Source organism: Rhopalosiphum padi, chromosome 2, assembly GCF_020882245.1.
Source record: "Rhopalosiphum padi isolate XX-2018 chromosome 2, ASM2088224v1, whole genome shotgun sequence".
In the NCBI taxonomy this organism is placed as follows: domain Eukaryota; kingdom Metazoa; phylum Arthropoda; class Insecta; order Hemiptera; family Aphididae; genus Rhopalosiphum; species Rhopalosiphum padi.
This window is the reverse complement of record NC_083598.1, coordinates 81,307,737-81,324,654: the sequence shown is the minus strand read 5'-3', so window position 1 is coordinate 81,324,654 and position 16,918 is coordinate 81,307,737. Positions and strand designations below refer to the sequence as shown.

Sequence of the window (16,918 nt, the reverse complement as noted above, 5' to 3'; positions counted from 1 at the left end):
AATCAAAACGAATAACTTTTCGCGGGGAATATAAGCCGCGAAAGCCATAAAAGAACACCTAAATACCTCATATACGACGGGCACAGACGCGAATAAATAATAATAATAATAAAAATAATAAAAAAATATAAAACTCGTGTATACGGTTCTGGCGGCCAAACGAACGCGGATTTGCCTAATATAACGGGCTTAAGGATTTTTCTTTCTTTAAGTGTCCCCTCCCGGCCCCTACCCACGGACCATTTGCATACAACATGGAATCGCCTTGGCCCTCGGAACCGTATCAAACGTTCCGGAAAGAAACCGAGTAATTCGGCACTGTTATGGCAATTCGCGGGACAGTGTCGCCACTGTAATACTTATTTATGCAACGACTCTGCCAAATCTCCTTAAACCCTCCCGATCGTTTGTCGTTCGCATTCTTCCCTTTGATATACAACCGTAAGACGGACATAACGACGGTAATAGAAAATCCCTCATCGAACGATACACCGGCAAAACATTTTTTTCCTGTATGTCTACATACGAATTGTCGCCAAATTATGACATATGAAAAGCCTTTTGACAGTATAATATATAGGTATTCTGCAGTATTATAACACAATATTTGAAGACTACAGATATTTCGTCCTTATTTTCAGATTACAACTATCGTACTTTCATACGTGTACAGTACTCATATACATCGGATACAAACGATTCCAAACTGTATTTATGATTTTTGTGTTCTATTATATGTTCAATTGGGTATATTGCATAATATTTTGCTGTTTTTGTATAGAAAACGGAGTAATAATTCTAAAATTGTCATTACTTCATATTAAGCTACGTAAATAGGTGTAAATATCATATTTAATATACTGCGGTATTAATAAATGATAGGTTTCGTTTTGTAAACGCTTAAAATTAATTATTATACTCATAATTATTGTACACACAACATATTAGGTATGTTATAAAATTAAAAACCAACAGAGTTATATTCGTAGTACACAACTTTTGAACTTTATGCGTGTAAATGCGCACAGCCAAGAATCAAGGTAACAATGGCCACGGAAAATTAGTCCAACAGAAAAATGACCAATGAATTTTACATTTTTTCTCTTAAATAATAAAATAACAAAAACGATTACCTCGCAGAAAATATCGGTTGTGTATTTTGAATGGAAATAAATTCGTATTCACTCAAATCGTACACGCGATTTCGCGTATGTATATTGTTGTTATGCTTCATAAATTTGCATTGTTTTTTTTTTTCGTTTAAGAAAAAATTGGAATCAGCCCCTCGAGCGTTCGTCGTTTAGCATATCGTACGATTTTCTTTATGTAAAGAATTACTGCTCTGCTATGGGTTAGTATATTACGTATTTCGTGCAAAAAAACAACGCGAATGAATAGGGATCGCTAATGGATTCCGGCAATAAAAATTCAATATTGCACCGATACCGCACCGATAGCGGAGGGCCAAAAAACTAAAAGGGAAAAACGAGTTGGTTCTTTATTTTCACAAAGGCAAACGCTTAAAAAGATTTCGGTTCTGCGGTTCCGGTCCACGTAACTCCGGTGTCGTACAAATATATTATTATTTTTATACAGCCATTGTTGTTTGTGTGTGTGTGTATATATATATATATATACATAAGACATAGGTACGCGATGATAAAATAGAAATAACAAAATGGAATTTCGAAAAATACGATACAACGTGTATATTATTCCGTATAGAGTTATCGTTACAGTTATCGTCGAGTGCATATTTCACAATTGCATCCGTAAAACTCCGACGCGATTCTTTTAAAACGCGACACAACATAATATATTAATACGTTAAACATTTAAATAAGTCGTGTAAATATAAAATATTATTATCTCCAACGCAATTCCGTGAGATGGTTTTAAATGTTCTCTTCACAACTTATTATAGATACTTCATTCTGCGTGTTGATATTATTTTGATGGAAATTCACTGTCATTATATATTATATATAAAACTAAGTATTTTTTTTTATTTTTTTTTTTTCACTTCTTGTTTGATTTATTCGACCACAATACATTTTTATCTGTCATATTAGGTTGAGTCAATAAAGCTTTGAACACGATTTAGGTTAATCTTTACATCATGCATTAATACAATTAAGATTACGATTTACGACCTATCTAAGGACTTACATCGTGGGTTAATTTATTTATTATTATTTACTCCTTTCCAAATTTCTCTTTCAGTCTACCACTTCACTAACAATAAATCACAATATTGAGACTATATTTTAAACAAACCATTTTTCAATGAGAAGAAGATCTCCATTCTGCATATTTTTAATTAGACATAGATACATAATATTTGTTATTGTTATTAAATTTTAGTTTTTCACTATACACTTTTATCTATTACACAATATCAGTGAATATTTTTAAGAGGTATCATCATTAGTCATTATCCCATTACAAGAAATACATTTTTTTGTTTCAGTGATACTTTTTTTATTAAAGCACCAATAAAATATTTAAATATTACTATAATTTTATGAACTAATTTCAATAAATTAAAATACCAAACGTTGTTGGCGTGGCGTGACATTTCAAATATATGTACGAATTGTAAAGTATCAAATTTTGTTTAAAATAAAAACTCTATCGCAATAAAAAATAAGATACTGTTAATTTATTAAACATATTCACCAAACTTAATTTTTTTTCTATACTAATTAAATTAATCAAAATCTAATTTTTAGAATTTTTAAATATACTTAATAACTAAATTGTCGAATTCTTGAGATTTTTTTTAACTACTTAAAGATACTTCTTTTGGAGATTCAAACTCTTATCAAATGACAACTCTTTTATATAATAAATTATATAGCGAATAATTTTTCTAAAAATTTAGACCTATAATAATATGAAGGCTATAGTAATTTATATTTATAAATTATAATTTATAAAAAATAGTACAAGTGTGTAATAAATAATAAATAAAATATTGCAACTATTTTGAATTTTTTTTAAAAATTATTTTTACTAATCTTTAATATTCACTTTTTAATAAATGAAATACTACTCGTTCAAAATTTTGATTAATTGCATACAAATATTATAAAAAAAAAACGAATAAATAATTTACAGTAAAAACGAGAGTTCAAGATCTCAAAAAATTTTAAATAATACGTTAATTTCAAAATTTCAAAAATCAGAATTTTAATAAATCCATCATTAAAACGAAAAAATAAAAGTATAAGCGTGGTTGGTGAATCACCCTGTATTATATAATAACAATATAATAATGATAATACGATTTTCGCCCACGACTATTCAATATAATATATACGTATACTATGTCCGATACAACTACTATACACTTGCAGAGGGAACGGTACCGTAACGCCTTTGCCGTGTTTATAATTCCATTGCGGCCAAAACAATTAAAACAAACGTACCGTGTCGCGCGCGCGGGGTCGATCGCAGTGGCGTTTATTGTTACTGTTATTGGCGTCGTCTCTCTCTCGTTCTCTCACTCTCTTTCACTCTCTATCTCTCTCTCTGTCCACACCGGAGGTCCGATGCCACTGCAGCGGTGGCCTTTTCGGATTTCGATTAAATGCCGTAAATCGCGATTAGTGCGCGACCGACGCTCGTCTAGTTTTACGAGCCGTAGATTAAACGACGTATACATATATATATACACATACAATACACGTAAACCAATATATGTATATATACTATTTTATCGTATGCTATTCCGGTAGTAAACGCTCCTCGGGTCGTCAATATAATATACGCGCGTACATGCACCTGAATCGGCTTTGCGTTTTATAGTTATATACTATTATACGTTTTGTGTGTCGGAACGTCGCGGGAATATTATTCATCAGAAAATATAAAACCGTTCCGATGCGGGGTGCACCACATCCTGCAGCAGTCAGCACTACAACAACACCGACCAGTACCACGTATACATAATATTGTATGTATATATATATATATGTAGCCGAATATGAATATGCGCGATATAAAACACAGGACGCTCGTTTTAAATATTTTATTACGCGCGCAGAAATGGCGAGGGGAAACGTATACACATATACTAATGTGCATTAATCCCGATAGGCTTTTACGGTAACAATTTGCTGTCCGGAAAATGTTTGATAAGTTCGAACGAGCTTATCCGTATTTTGTTCTTCACACACTTTACAAACGTTTGATGCGCGTCATTTATATTCATAAAATAGACTTAATCGTAGCACCTACACTACAATACACAAATTATGCAATATGTTACGTACCTATGTGCCAAACGTCTGTTTCAAAGTTGGTCAAAATGTGTATCTAGTACCCTATACACACTAGATACTGCTGTTTACTAGTCTATATATAGTCTATATATAGACGTAGAGTAACCTATTTATGATTAATAAAGTATATTTATTTGGAAAACAATATTCGTGCTGTGGCACATACAGACACAAAATTGGCTACCCTCCCCACCCGCCCGCCAAAAAAACCAAGTCATATTTCTTAGCTTTTAGATTATTAATAATTATTACAGCTAATATTATCAATGGCATTATGCTGTGTATCAAAAACTATCATACAAAAAGAGACTTTTCCTAACTTGTATATTAATTTAAATTGCTAGTAGATACAAGTACAAGCAAACATATTTTTTTAAACAAGTGGTGAATAAAAATGACTTTACAACGAGTATGTTACAGTTATAATAACAGTTAACGAACTGATTCTTCTATTTCAAATAACATAAATTATAATTAAAAATTTTGTGGTTTTAGGTAAGTATGTAAAATAAGAAAAATAATTTTAAAATTATATGAATTGAAATCTACATGAAGTGTTTATTTTTATTTTTTGATGTTATTTAATATACTGTATTATGAATTTATAAATGTTTTTTTGTAATACAGTGAAATATATAGTAGAAAAGTTAATATTTATTTAAAAATAAATAATTGTCAATACTTATCTAAGTTGTTTAAAGAGGTCTAGAATGATAATTATTTGTTTGGCAATGTGTGTATTAATGTATTATTATAATCAGCTACCTATACATTTTGTCAGGTTTTAATTATTTTAGTACCACCTGGTGACAATCCATAATAAAGATAATAATAAAATTGAGAAATATTTAATTAGCCCTGTTCCACTCACAAATGTGGTAAACAATCATATTATTATGAACAGCTATAATTAAAATATATAAGGTTTGTAACACACAAATATTCGAATACTCATCTACTGCGGTACGGAAACGGAACTCCAAGGCAAAAACATTTCAACGGGACGTCGAGCTGGGTCAATAAAAAAATATGTTGTCCATAAACCGTAGTTATTTTTATTTTTTCTAAAGTCGTTATTTTCATCCATAAATAAATCAGTGATACATATAAACATTATTATTACAATAAAGCGGAAAACCTCGTGCCGGCATGATCTCATAATCCGCACCCCCATCCCATATTTATTTTTTTGTCGGTTTTTCTTTTCAATGGGATTTTTCAATATGGCAAATCAGTTCGTAATGGTTTACGGTCGTATCGTAAAATCTGGTCCGGAATCCGTAAAAAATAACGAGGTTTTGCGTCCTGTCTGTTGCTGACCTGGGGCGTTATTATATCGCAACGAGCGCGGTCAATTCGGATGGTATGCAAACTCGCGCGGCACTCTCTGAGCATAAATGTCGAAGTTTAACCCCCTTCTCTTGGGGAGAGGTGGCGTAGCTTGCCGACCGAAAGATGATAAGCCTCCGGAAAGTACGTCATCAATGATGGGGGCCGGAGAATACTTTAAGGCTTTTATGACCTTCGACCAACGTTCGCACTGATCAGTATTTATACCGGAACCATAATTTTTTTTCTATGACCGGAACTGCGGTGACAAACGACCGGTCACTAAACACTTCACGGTCAATATTCATAATACTTTAATATCGACGGGGCGTTCTCAACCCCAACCACGGTATTGTTCCGAAGGTATATAAATATTAAATATGTTATATTTTAGATATAATTTTTTCAAATAATAGCACCCCTATAATAATATCGTTATTATCGTTACCCATGAATACAGAGATTTTTTTATGAGAGTTTATCTTTTTTAATTTACTTCTTCATACAGTCACGTGCGAAGATAACTTATAATAATATTATAGTATTCGTTTCTATTATATTGTATTGTGTTTTTATAGGTTTTATATTAAACAACATTATACTGAAAAATGAAAAAAGTAATTCTTTTTAAATAGTTATATTATACGTTTGAATATAAAATGCCGGGTTGGAAATTTAGAATGTGTTTTAACAATGTTTGAAACATTTTAATCGACGTTTAAATAAAAGATAGGTAAGTGAATATCGCTTTTCTGTATATTGGTTGTCGAATGATGAGTGGATTACTATTATAGGTGTATTCAATTTGAGTTCAACGATAAATCATTGTATACGTACGAAAACCGATTCTGAGCGTATTTGAGTAGGTATATTAAGATTCATAATAATATAAAATACGTAAAAGTTTAAGTTTCCACGAATAATATTTTTAAATTATAACAAAATAATTAACATATCCGTTATTAATTGTTTAAATACAAAATTTCGTCTAAATTGGTTATTAAAATGTCTATAAAAAATAATTGCCTTTATACATTTTTTTAAATTTTATGGTTTCTTAACTATACTATACTTATGAAGAATCTTATTGTACTAAATTATTTTCAAAACTTAAAGTGCCTATGTATTTCCAATATTTCTATACAAATATAAAAACAAACTTTTGTAGGATCTTGTTATTAAATTTTTAAGAATTTTGACCCAACGAAGAATTTTTTTTCGACATTTATAGAAAACAAAATTGAAAATTCATCATGTTAATAAATAACTATTTTTTTAATGTTATCGTATAATTAATATGATAGTATAAACATTTAGTAAAAATGTTAATAAGTATTTATTGTTTTTTTTTTTTTTGAACTACAAAATAATTTACTTGTTTTCGCTATTTTTATTAATTTTGTTCTTCAGAAAACTCACAAATAAAATGATTTTATTATTATGAGGTTACAATATTTTTTAGGTGGTAATATAATTGAGTATGGTATAATTTTTAAAAAAAATAAAAATAAAATTGCTTTATTCAAAGTGCCAGGATGATTATTGGCATTAGCACATTGGTTTATACAGACATTGGTTTTTTTTTTGGGGGGGGGGAGGTGAGAGACTTAAATAATCATTGTTTAATAGGCATCTATATTTTAAAAAATACAATGAAAAATGTAAAAATTAATATTATATGAGTTAAAACTCTTTGTCCTTTGAATATGTAATGTAAAAGACTATTGGGTTACAAATTTTGAATTTTTTTTTTAAAAAAGTCCGTGTTAAAAATATATAGCATTTGTGATGGTGCCAGACTGACGGACCACTTTGTCGTGCCTCGTCCAACGGACATTGTAGGTAGGTATAATGGTGTAGGACATTTCGCGTTTAATATTTATCGCGGATACCGAAAATTTGATAACGGCAAACTGTCGCGCAGCAGTACATAACATAATATAATGGAAAATGATTTCATTATGCGCTGCACTCGCGTCAAAGGCAATCAAAATAGGTGTCGCGAGCATTATCGATCGATGACCGGCGGCCAAACACGTCCATAATATTAATATGTTTTATATACGCGCGCACTCAATACTATAATATAACGTATGATATATATATATATAAGCCTATAGTAATTATATTTTTAATACGCTGTACGCTGAGTTGTCGTACTGTATGATTTTATTAGCACATAATATAATGTATGCACACGCGACTACGCTCCTCTCTCTATATCAAAAACAATTATTTCACTTTGCTCGTCGCAATTTTTAATGGAACATATTCGCGCGCGCTGCACATATTATTCCCGATAATTTCCATATTTACGACAGAATTTGCATAATATACACTGATAGGTGGTGGTTGTTGGGAAACTCGGCGATCTCTCTATACGTGCGTAATACATGGTATAACCTATTATTTCTCTCTCTCTCTCGTCCGAGCCCTCTGCCGTGTACGGACGAGTTTAATTATTGCAACGTAGTTGTGCTCTGGGCGTTTTCCATCACGAGGCAATTCAACTATGACGGGCGACTATATACCCACTACATTGTATTATTAGTTATTAATTATTATATACTATATTCCTCGTTTTCGAAGTCACCATATTACATCATTATTCATAGGTGTGCGCACGATCCTAGGCTCGACCTAGGACCGCAAAAACCTAGGTGCGAGCATCAGACGAAAATATTTAAATTACCTACATAGTACATATTACAATAATATTATTTATGAATAATTTGTAACAACTTGGCTTTATAACAACAAAGCAGGGCATACAATTCCTGTATAAATTCGTCGAAAATAAACGTCGTGACAACCGATAATATATATATCAGTATACATAGATACATCTAAAACATAAGAGTTTTACCGAGACCTTTATTTTTAAGTCCTTAAATCCGGCAATATGAGTCACTATACAACCGGTGACGATTTCTTCCGTTTATATTATATACCAACATACAAAGGCACATATAGGGGGGCTGGGGGCTTAATCCCCATAGAATTGCTATAGCCGCCCAAAAACTAATGATGTTTTCTGATAATTTAAAATCATAAATGTATCCAGTATAGACCTGAGCTACAGCTCCCCCAAATTGACCAAATTTCAAACACTATTTATATCACGATATGATATAACTAGATATTTTATGCGTATCTGAAATTATTCACGAATGTAGACGATATTGTTGTTATTTATTTCAAACGCGTTTTATTTGAAAAGGACGACCAGATAATCGCATAGCGATCAGTCAACAATCAACAATTCCATGACTTATTCGCCATCACGCTAAACGTTAACGACCAAATTTTTCAATCGTTATAATAACGAAAACTCAACGGGTTGGATATGTTTCAAGACAGCAGCGATTCACTGGGCACGAGATCGCTGCCCGGACTTGATCAGTCGTCCCCGTCATTATCGGTTTGCTCCACAACCGCAGAGCTGCGAAAAAGCGCGTCCGGTCGCGTCTCAGGCTATGAAAAGCTTCCAGTCTCACTTTCTGACGTACCATTTTTTAACGACGACGAAGATGATGGAGACCAGGAGTTCCAATGTACGTTGGCCATCATAAAACCGGAAGTCGCCCAGCTGATGTACAAGGTGGAGTGTATAATGGCGCAAAATGGATTTATCATCAAAACGGTTTGTGATACGCTCTTTTTTCAAGTACACGGTGATGTATTTAGGAGAAAGAGCTCAGTGGGAAATTACCTTAGGTATCAAATTCTGAGTCCCATGCTGGGGCGCTGGAACTTAAGTAATAAGTACCTAATACCAATGATAAATTTTTAATTATAGTATAGGTTACGTAACATTAATCATTTTACAATTTAACATGTATTAATAAAATGCTTGTAAAAATAAAATAAACTATAAGTACATAAAATGAATGCCAAAAGTATAATTTTTTTCTTCGTACAACTATACACGGATGACACTCCACGCGAGTTATATACGTTCAGGGTATAGGGCTGTATTTTGGGGAACAACTGACTTTTGGAGATGGAAGGCTAATTTTTTTAATTTTTAATCCTTTCATTGACTTATTTCAAACAATTAATATTCTTATTTTTTACTATAACTGATTATGTGATCGTTATATTAACATAAATGCTGCTGTCATATGATAATATTCCTATAAGCCATAAATACATTTTTTAATTGTCATTTTTTTTAACATAAAATTAATTTTATCAGAAAAAATTGTTTTTAAAACTATAACATATATTTTATACCTATATATAATTGAGCAGTTTTTTCTTATTTCATTGCCCGCCACGAATGGAAAATTCCTAAACATGACTTTATATAATACCTACATAATGTCTCTCGTTTAAATCTATCAATATAGTACAGTAAATATAATAATTCTCAGTTACGATATCGTAATTTTAAATTCCCCGCACAATACCTGTATCGTTTTACAGAAAGAAGTGTTACGCTTGTCCCGAGATCAGGCAGCGGAATTCTACGAAGAACAGGCGCTGGCTCCATACTTCACCAAGCTTGTCGATCACATGTCCGGGGCCCCGATTGTGGTGTACGTGTTGTCCAAAAGAAATTGCGTCGAAGAATGGCTGAGGCTGATCGGACCGGCGACCGTTTCTCGCGCTAAACGTTTGTTTCCAGTCAGTCTGCGAGCCATTTACGGAACGGAGCAGGGACCGGACCCGGTAGCCAACGCGTTCCACGGCAGCGGTTCTCCGGCCGAGGCCGAACGAGAAATAAAATTCTTTTTCCCAAACAGTACGCGAGATATTACGCACAGACTTCCATCACGTTATCATAATCACGCGTTACAACTCTTTATTAATATTATTATTATTATTTAATCGTTATCTTATACACGGTTATGTTTAACTGAAGGCAAAGTGGATTCGACCACGGATGGCGGAGACGACGAGGTGGTGCAGTACATAAAGGATGCCATGATGCCAACGATTTCCGAAGGTCTGTCGGAAATGTTCAACATCCAACCCCAAGACCCGTTGAGGTGGTTTGGAAATTGGTTGTTAACCAAGAATAAATGACACGTATTATTATATTATGTGGTTCTATAATAAATTATTATTTTATTCGTTTATTGTTGCTATACATATACATGATTAAGAAAATGAGAAGATATCCGCACTCTTTCAATTTAAAAAAAAATATTTTTTATACAATAATATTATTATGTGTAATCTACCATGTGGTCAAGTAGAGGTTTGAAAAAGAGCAATAATTTTATCATATGCTATATGCTGTGAAATGATTATATCTAAAAAAATATTCACTGATATATATACGTCCTTTGAAAATTAAAGTAAACTGAGTTAAAGAAATTACGATTGTTTATCGATTTCAAATTTTAGATTTATTAAAAAATGTGATTATAAAATAGAGTTAGTTTCTATCCCACTTATTATTATGTTTTGGTTTTTTTTAACGGGAACACGGCATCATGTATAGGCAATAGGTATACGCGATGTTTTATTTTTTTATTTTGACATGTCCGTATCAAGGTTTTTTATAAACTATTGATTTAAAATTTTTAAATGATACTAAGGGCTAAGTAAAATGTAATTGATGTAAAATATTTTCTGTAAAAATATATTTAATTTTCTATTTAAGTTCAACTATTGTATAGGAATAGATTGCATGTTTATGATTGTTAGTAGTCTATTTAGAACTTATTTTTTTTTTTGGGAGGGGAGAGGAATTTATTACATTTTATATTTATATATATAAATTTAGTCAAATTATAAAACTAAATCAAGCTTTCTGTTCCTATTTGCTAAGTCATCAATCCATAATCTTGGGGAGGGGAACTCTCAGCACCCCAACAATACCAATAGGTACAATTTTAAAAGTATACTTAAAACTTCATACATTTTTTTATTAGTCACATACTCACATTACATGTAAGTTTTGTATTCTGGTGGCTGACCGTACTTCATTGAATTTACTACAATATTACAGGCAAACTTAACTCAACATTTTAATTTACCGTCTAACATTAAATCCTTCGAAAAATAACAAAATTCTTCATTAAATGTCTGAAATTAATATTTATACAGCCAACTTAATACAAATATATTTTTTTAGTAATTATCTAATATTTTAATAATTAGTTTTACACTTAAAAAACGTATAAACTTATCAACAACATTTTAAATATTATTACCTAGATGTAGGTACGTGCCTATAATTTATTTCCAATTATTCTCAAATTACTATCTGTCATAAATGATACATCCCGATTATTCTGAGTTCTGATATATTAAACTGATATACTAATACCTACATTGAATTATACACAGCTAAAATATAAGTGCCTTATTAGCACTACGGTGTTGAATCAACAACTAAATCAAGAGATCACCACTGAATAATACATGTATTTTAACAGAAATAACATAATATACCTAAACTATAAATTTAAATCGATATTTACATATAAAATGCACACCTAATATACTTAACATGTCATATAATAAAATATATTTCAGGGTACCAAATGTTAATAGGTAGTACAATATTTTCAATTTTGATGTATATTCCCCAATCCCAAAGGTTCAAATTTAAATTTAAAAAAATAACAAAAGAATTAAAAACTTAAGACTAATATGTAGTACAATTTTAAAATTGTACATACAGAGATTAAATAATTATCTAAAAACAAACAATGTAAAATCATAAAATACCAGACACTTAAAAATGTTATAAAATATAATTAAAATAACCGTTTACATTATTATTTATTAGTTAGAAAAAGATTAAAAAAAATAAATTTCAATTGTGTAATATATCAAGGTATAACAGTCAATTGAGAACAAGACATTCCCCTTTATAATAATTTATTGTTATACATTTAGTACTTTGATAGCACCCTTGACCTTAAAAAATACTGCTGATGACAATGATTGAATATTTTATAAATGTATATTCTGTGTAATCAACATCTACAATACAATCATATTAATTAAGTCATTTTAAATCCAACATAAGTATTTTTGAAAATATGTATGTATGAGATCAAATTTATATAATTTAAAATAAATATATAAAAAAAAAAAATAAAAAATGATATATAATTTATTTGACATATCTTCTTTAAATTTTTAAGATTTATTCATTTGAGTAGAATTATCTACAAATAAATGAGTCTCTCTCCCTAATAACAACAAAGTTGGCATAATTAAATCATCTTAATTTATTTATACTCAAAAATTGTTAGCTTAATCTTTAAGTTTATTTAAAACGAGTTATTAACCAATAACGGTCTGTAAAAATATGATCTACCATGTGTATTATTATATAACATGATTTAAAACAGAGGTCGGCAAGGAATTCTATTGGGTCCAAAAGTTTAAAATAATAAATTTAATAAGAGGTAGACAAAAATATCTTTAAAATAATCTACTTAAATATTTTAAGTCGTTTTCTGCCTTCTGTCTAAATAATTAATGTTACTTTGAAATTGCAAACATGTATCTTTTTTTTAAATTATAACTTGTGTAATTGACATTTTCATCATTCACAGATAACACTTAATCTGTTGAACTAATTAGTATATACATATTTTAAAATTCTATATAGCACCAACAATCCAGACGCAAATGGACTTGCAAACAATATCTCTATAGAAAAGTCAAAATAATAATTAATATTAGGCATTATTTTATACATATAATGAGTATCTAATATTATGTTTTCAAAAGCAAATGTTGAAATTTGACAGATCAATGAAAGCAAGTCCATAAGTACTTTATTGTATCATTATTCACTAATAAGTAATAACTAAAATATTTGAATTGTCCTTTTTGTGGTAGATAGAATAATATATACATGAATATGTTATACTTTACAATAAAATATATAGATTTCATGACCAAGATGAATACATCAGTACATCACTACTGTAATTCAAATATAAAATGTTGATGTACAAAGCTTAAAGGTAAATAGTAGAAAATATTAAAGAAAACATAATTTTGTTAATTTTTTAAGTTTTATTTAATATCAAACATTGTACATAGTTATTATCCATCTGAATAATAGTCAAAGTACCCGCGGAAATGGTAAATCAGTATCAGCATAGCTTACAACTTGAGCTTAGTTCTTCTCCAATGACGCCTCTTGGCGTTATATCTGTAATGTAAAAAAAGATACAATTAGAATCAACAAATACTTTTTTTTCTACATATTATATGTACACGATAAAATGCAACCATAATAGTAGACGATGCCCACTCATCAAGTATAGCAAAGTAAATGTTAACAGTAAATTATACGTTTTACAAAAAAAATGAAATAACCACATGTAATCAAAAATAAGAAACAAAATCATTTAACTTAATTGACGTCAATTATTAAAAATGTTTTCTCCAAACTAAGTACCAACTAGATAATTTTTCAAGCCATGAAATATTTATTTAAAAAAATGCAATTATTTTTTTAAGAATTTACCCCTAACCCATTAACTATAAAAGAATAAAGATGCAATGATAAATTAAACAAAGAATTTATTTCATAAATAATTAAATTTTTAAGACACAAAAAGCCATTAGGCCAAAATAGGTCTTAACGTGTGAATTTGTGACAGATTTACATTAGTATTAAGAGGATATCAGTGCATTAAACGTTTTCTTTCCCTCTACTAACACACAAAATTGAAAAGCATTCACGCAATTTTGTGGCTTTTAAGAAAACTATAGTAAAAATAAAATCAACTATTCCAAAAATAATGACAGAGAATACTTTAAGGTGTTAGAAATTTTATCAAAATATTGACTCTCTAAAATATAATTATTCTCAAATAAAGTAGAAATCTATAAATATCAAACCATAATGATTCTAACAAGATTATTAAAACCATAAAATTTAATTTAACACATACTGATTATGTTACGCTTTAAGTCTAAAAGAAAACAAATAAAGTGCTGAGATCCTTTTAAAATATAAGACTAATTTAATGAAATCATATTAAACCGTTGAAATCAACAGTGTGAATTTTCCACTTATTAAAAAGCCAGAAGTACTTGTTAATATAATAATCAAAAGACAGTTTTTGTACTATGTCTACATTTACTTCATCTTAATAAAATAGATGCCAATTTTATTTTTTTTTTTTGTTAACATCTACTATATGTGACTAAATGATTAACTTAAGGAAACAACTAGATTACACTTTAATTTTTTTACACTACATTAATAATAAAAAGGAATAAAAAAAACAATCAAATTAACTATGCGCTTAACACGATACTAATTTAATTGGTCCAATCATGTGCAAACTCTGTAACCACGACTTATTAATGTTGAGAAATAACTGAATGATACACAACAGAGAACGTAAGTAATAACAATTATACATTGTAATAATTGGTATACTAAAATAGCCAAAAATAAACAAGGTAATTCTTATGTTCCAGAACCAGAGTACTTAAAGAAATTAAATACTATAGATATAGAGCAAATTATACCTGATCGTGTTGCCAGTTCTCATCCTAATCCACTGTGGGATGGGACGATTCTGTTTCATCTTTTTAGCAAGCTTCTGCTTGATTTTGAACGTCTTCTTCGACGACTGAAAAATAACACATGTGATATTAGTTTATAGTACGACGAATAATTTGTTGTGCCATTTTGATACATCGACAATAAACAAGCGTTTAGCGGCGGATAATCGTTAAGCAAATAGAACAAGAATAATTAAAATCTTTAATAAATAAAGTTCACTTACCATGATGGGCGAAACGTTGGAAACGCCAAATCCAAATTTCCTTTGGATGTCTCCAACGTGAACGTAAAGTAAAATTGTGAATACAAGATCGAATACCTACGTAAATTTTACAGGTTATGTTTGAATCGTCCAGGTCACAGTGAATACGAGCATAGCGATACGATTAATCACGTATTTATAGTTGGCAACACTGACATTCTCGTTTTTAAATGTTTTGTTAAACAATATGTGAACGGCGGTCATTGCTTAATTTTCAAATTTTATTATGAATTTCTGAAGGCAAACAACACGTCACACAAAGCGTAAGTATTTAAATCAATCTTTTAAAAAAATACTTTTTTACCATAGTGTAATTTACAGTAACGAAAAATCTCATTAATCGACATATTTTATCAACTAAAGAAAATAGGTAATAACTATAATATGCGTAAACAATGGTCAATTTTAGAGTACGTATCAATATAAATTTGTACGTTTTATGCCTATTAATTATGCTCATTTTCGCATCACTTCCTATTTAAAGTAAATTTATAGAGCTTAACACACTTGTAGTACACAAAACATTGATAAAAACCATTTGTATTCTGAACATTTAATCTATAATTTATAACTTGTTGGTAATAATAATTTAGGTAATCAAACTGCTTTGAAAAATGCTGAAACATTTATTAAATTTAATAAATAATTAAAAAATTAATAATAATTTATCATGTTGACAGTGGCGCAACCAAAAGAGATCAAATAGTAAAGAGTAAGGGCCATGGAGCCCGAGCCTCAAAGCATGTTTTTCATTTGATAATATTATTTTGTTTTAAATTTAATTTAATGATTCAAAACACATTCGAATATAATTTTAATTTTATTAACCTGTAGGAACCTGTGTGAACCACCTATGATAATTTACTGGGAATTTGAAATATTTAATAAAATCTGAAGTGTTAACTTATTTTGCAAATAACAAATAGTATAATTTGTACAGATTATACCTTCAAATTGTGATTCTTATTTGACCCAAAATAATACAGGTACATATTTACATATTATTGTATATACTACCATATTATCTAATTTCTATTAGTTAGTCTTCATGAGACGATGTATAGGTAGAATAAAACATTTAATAATATTAAATTAGTGTATAAAATAATTTAGAAAATAGGTTAACACCCCTAAGATCTCAAATAGTTGCTAGGACGAAGAAAGGGCTTTAACATTTTCAGTACTAAACCCAAATTTAAAAATTATGCCACTATTAATATTTATTAATTTATTTATTATATTATAGTGAATATAGTCTAGCTAATGTTTATGAAACAATAAAATAGAATTAAAAGTAAACGTTTATCTTAAATTTTTAATAACCTAATTTTATTTAATAAATTCTGATAGATAGTGCTTTTTTATTGAATATATGGAATTGCAGGGGCGTATTTAGAAATGTCTTATGGGGGAGGCACAGACAAAAAGTTCAAATTTGCATACATGGGGTGTAGAGTAGTAAAGTATCTCGTATAATAAAAATACGGCGAATGAGGGGGGCATGAGCCCCTCCCATAAATACTACTGTATGGACTT

The 16,918-nt window shown here is 29.7% G+C and overlaps 2 protein-coding genes across 2 annotated transcripts; one reads left to right on the top strand and one right to left on the bottom strand.

Annotated features, from left to right (window-relative positions):
* Positions 1–8,943: 8,943 nt before the first annotated feature.
* On the top strand, positions 8,944–10,646 carry LOC132919097 (nucleoside diphosphate kinase homolog 5-like; the record flags this gene model as incomplete). Its single annotated transcript, XM_060980445.1, has 3 exons — positions 8,944–9,258; positions 10,044–10,362; positions 10,483–10,646. Coding segments are annotated over 3 exons (798 nt in total), but the record flags the coding sequence as incomplete, so codon positions are not given.
* Positions 10,647–13,590: 2,944 nt separating this feature from the next.
* Positions 13,591–15,490, bottom strand: LOC132921773 (large ribosomal subunit protein eL39). Its single transcript, XM_060984972.1, has 3 exons — positions 15,344–15,490; positions 15,084–15,187; positions 13,591–13,749 (listed from the first exon to the last, which is right to left on the bottom strand). Exons 1-3 carry the CDS (start codon positions 15,344–15,346, stop codon positions 13,701–13,703), a joined length of 156 nt encoding a protein of 51 aa, XP_060840955.1. The 5' UTR covers positions 15,347–15,490; the 3' UTR covers positions 13,591–13,700.
* Between the last annotated feature and the right edge of the window lie 1,428 nt (positions 15,491–16,918).

Coding starts and splice junctions, on each gene's coding strand:
- LOC132921773 (XM_060984972.1), bottom strand. Junction 13,750..15,083: donor AGAACTGGCAACACGATCAG/GTATAATTTGCT, acceptor TTTACATTACAG/ATATAACGCCAAGAGGCGTC.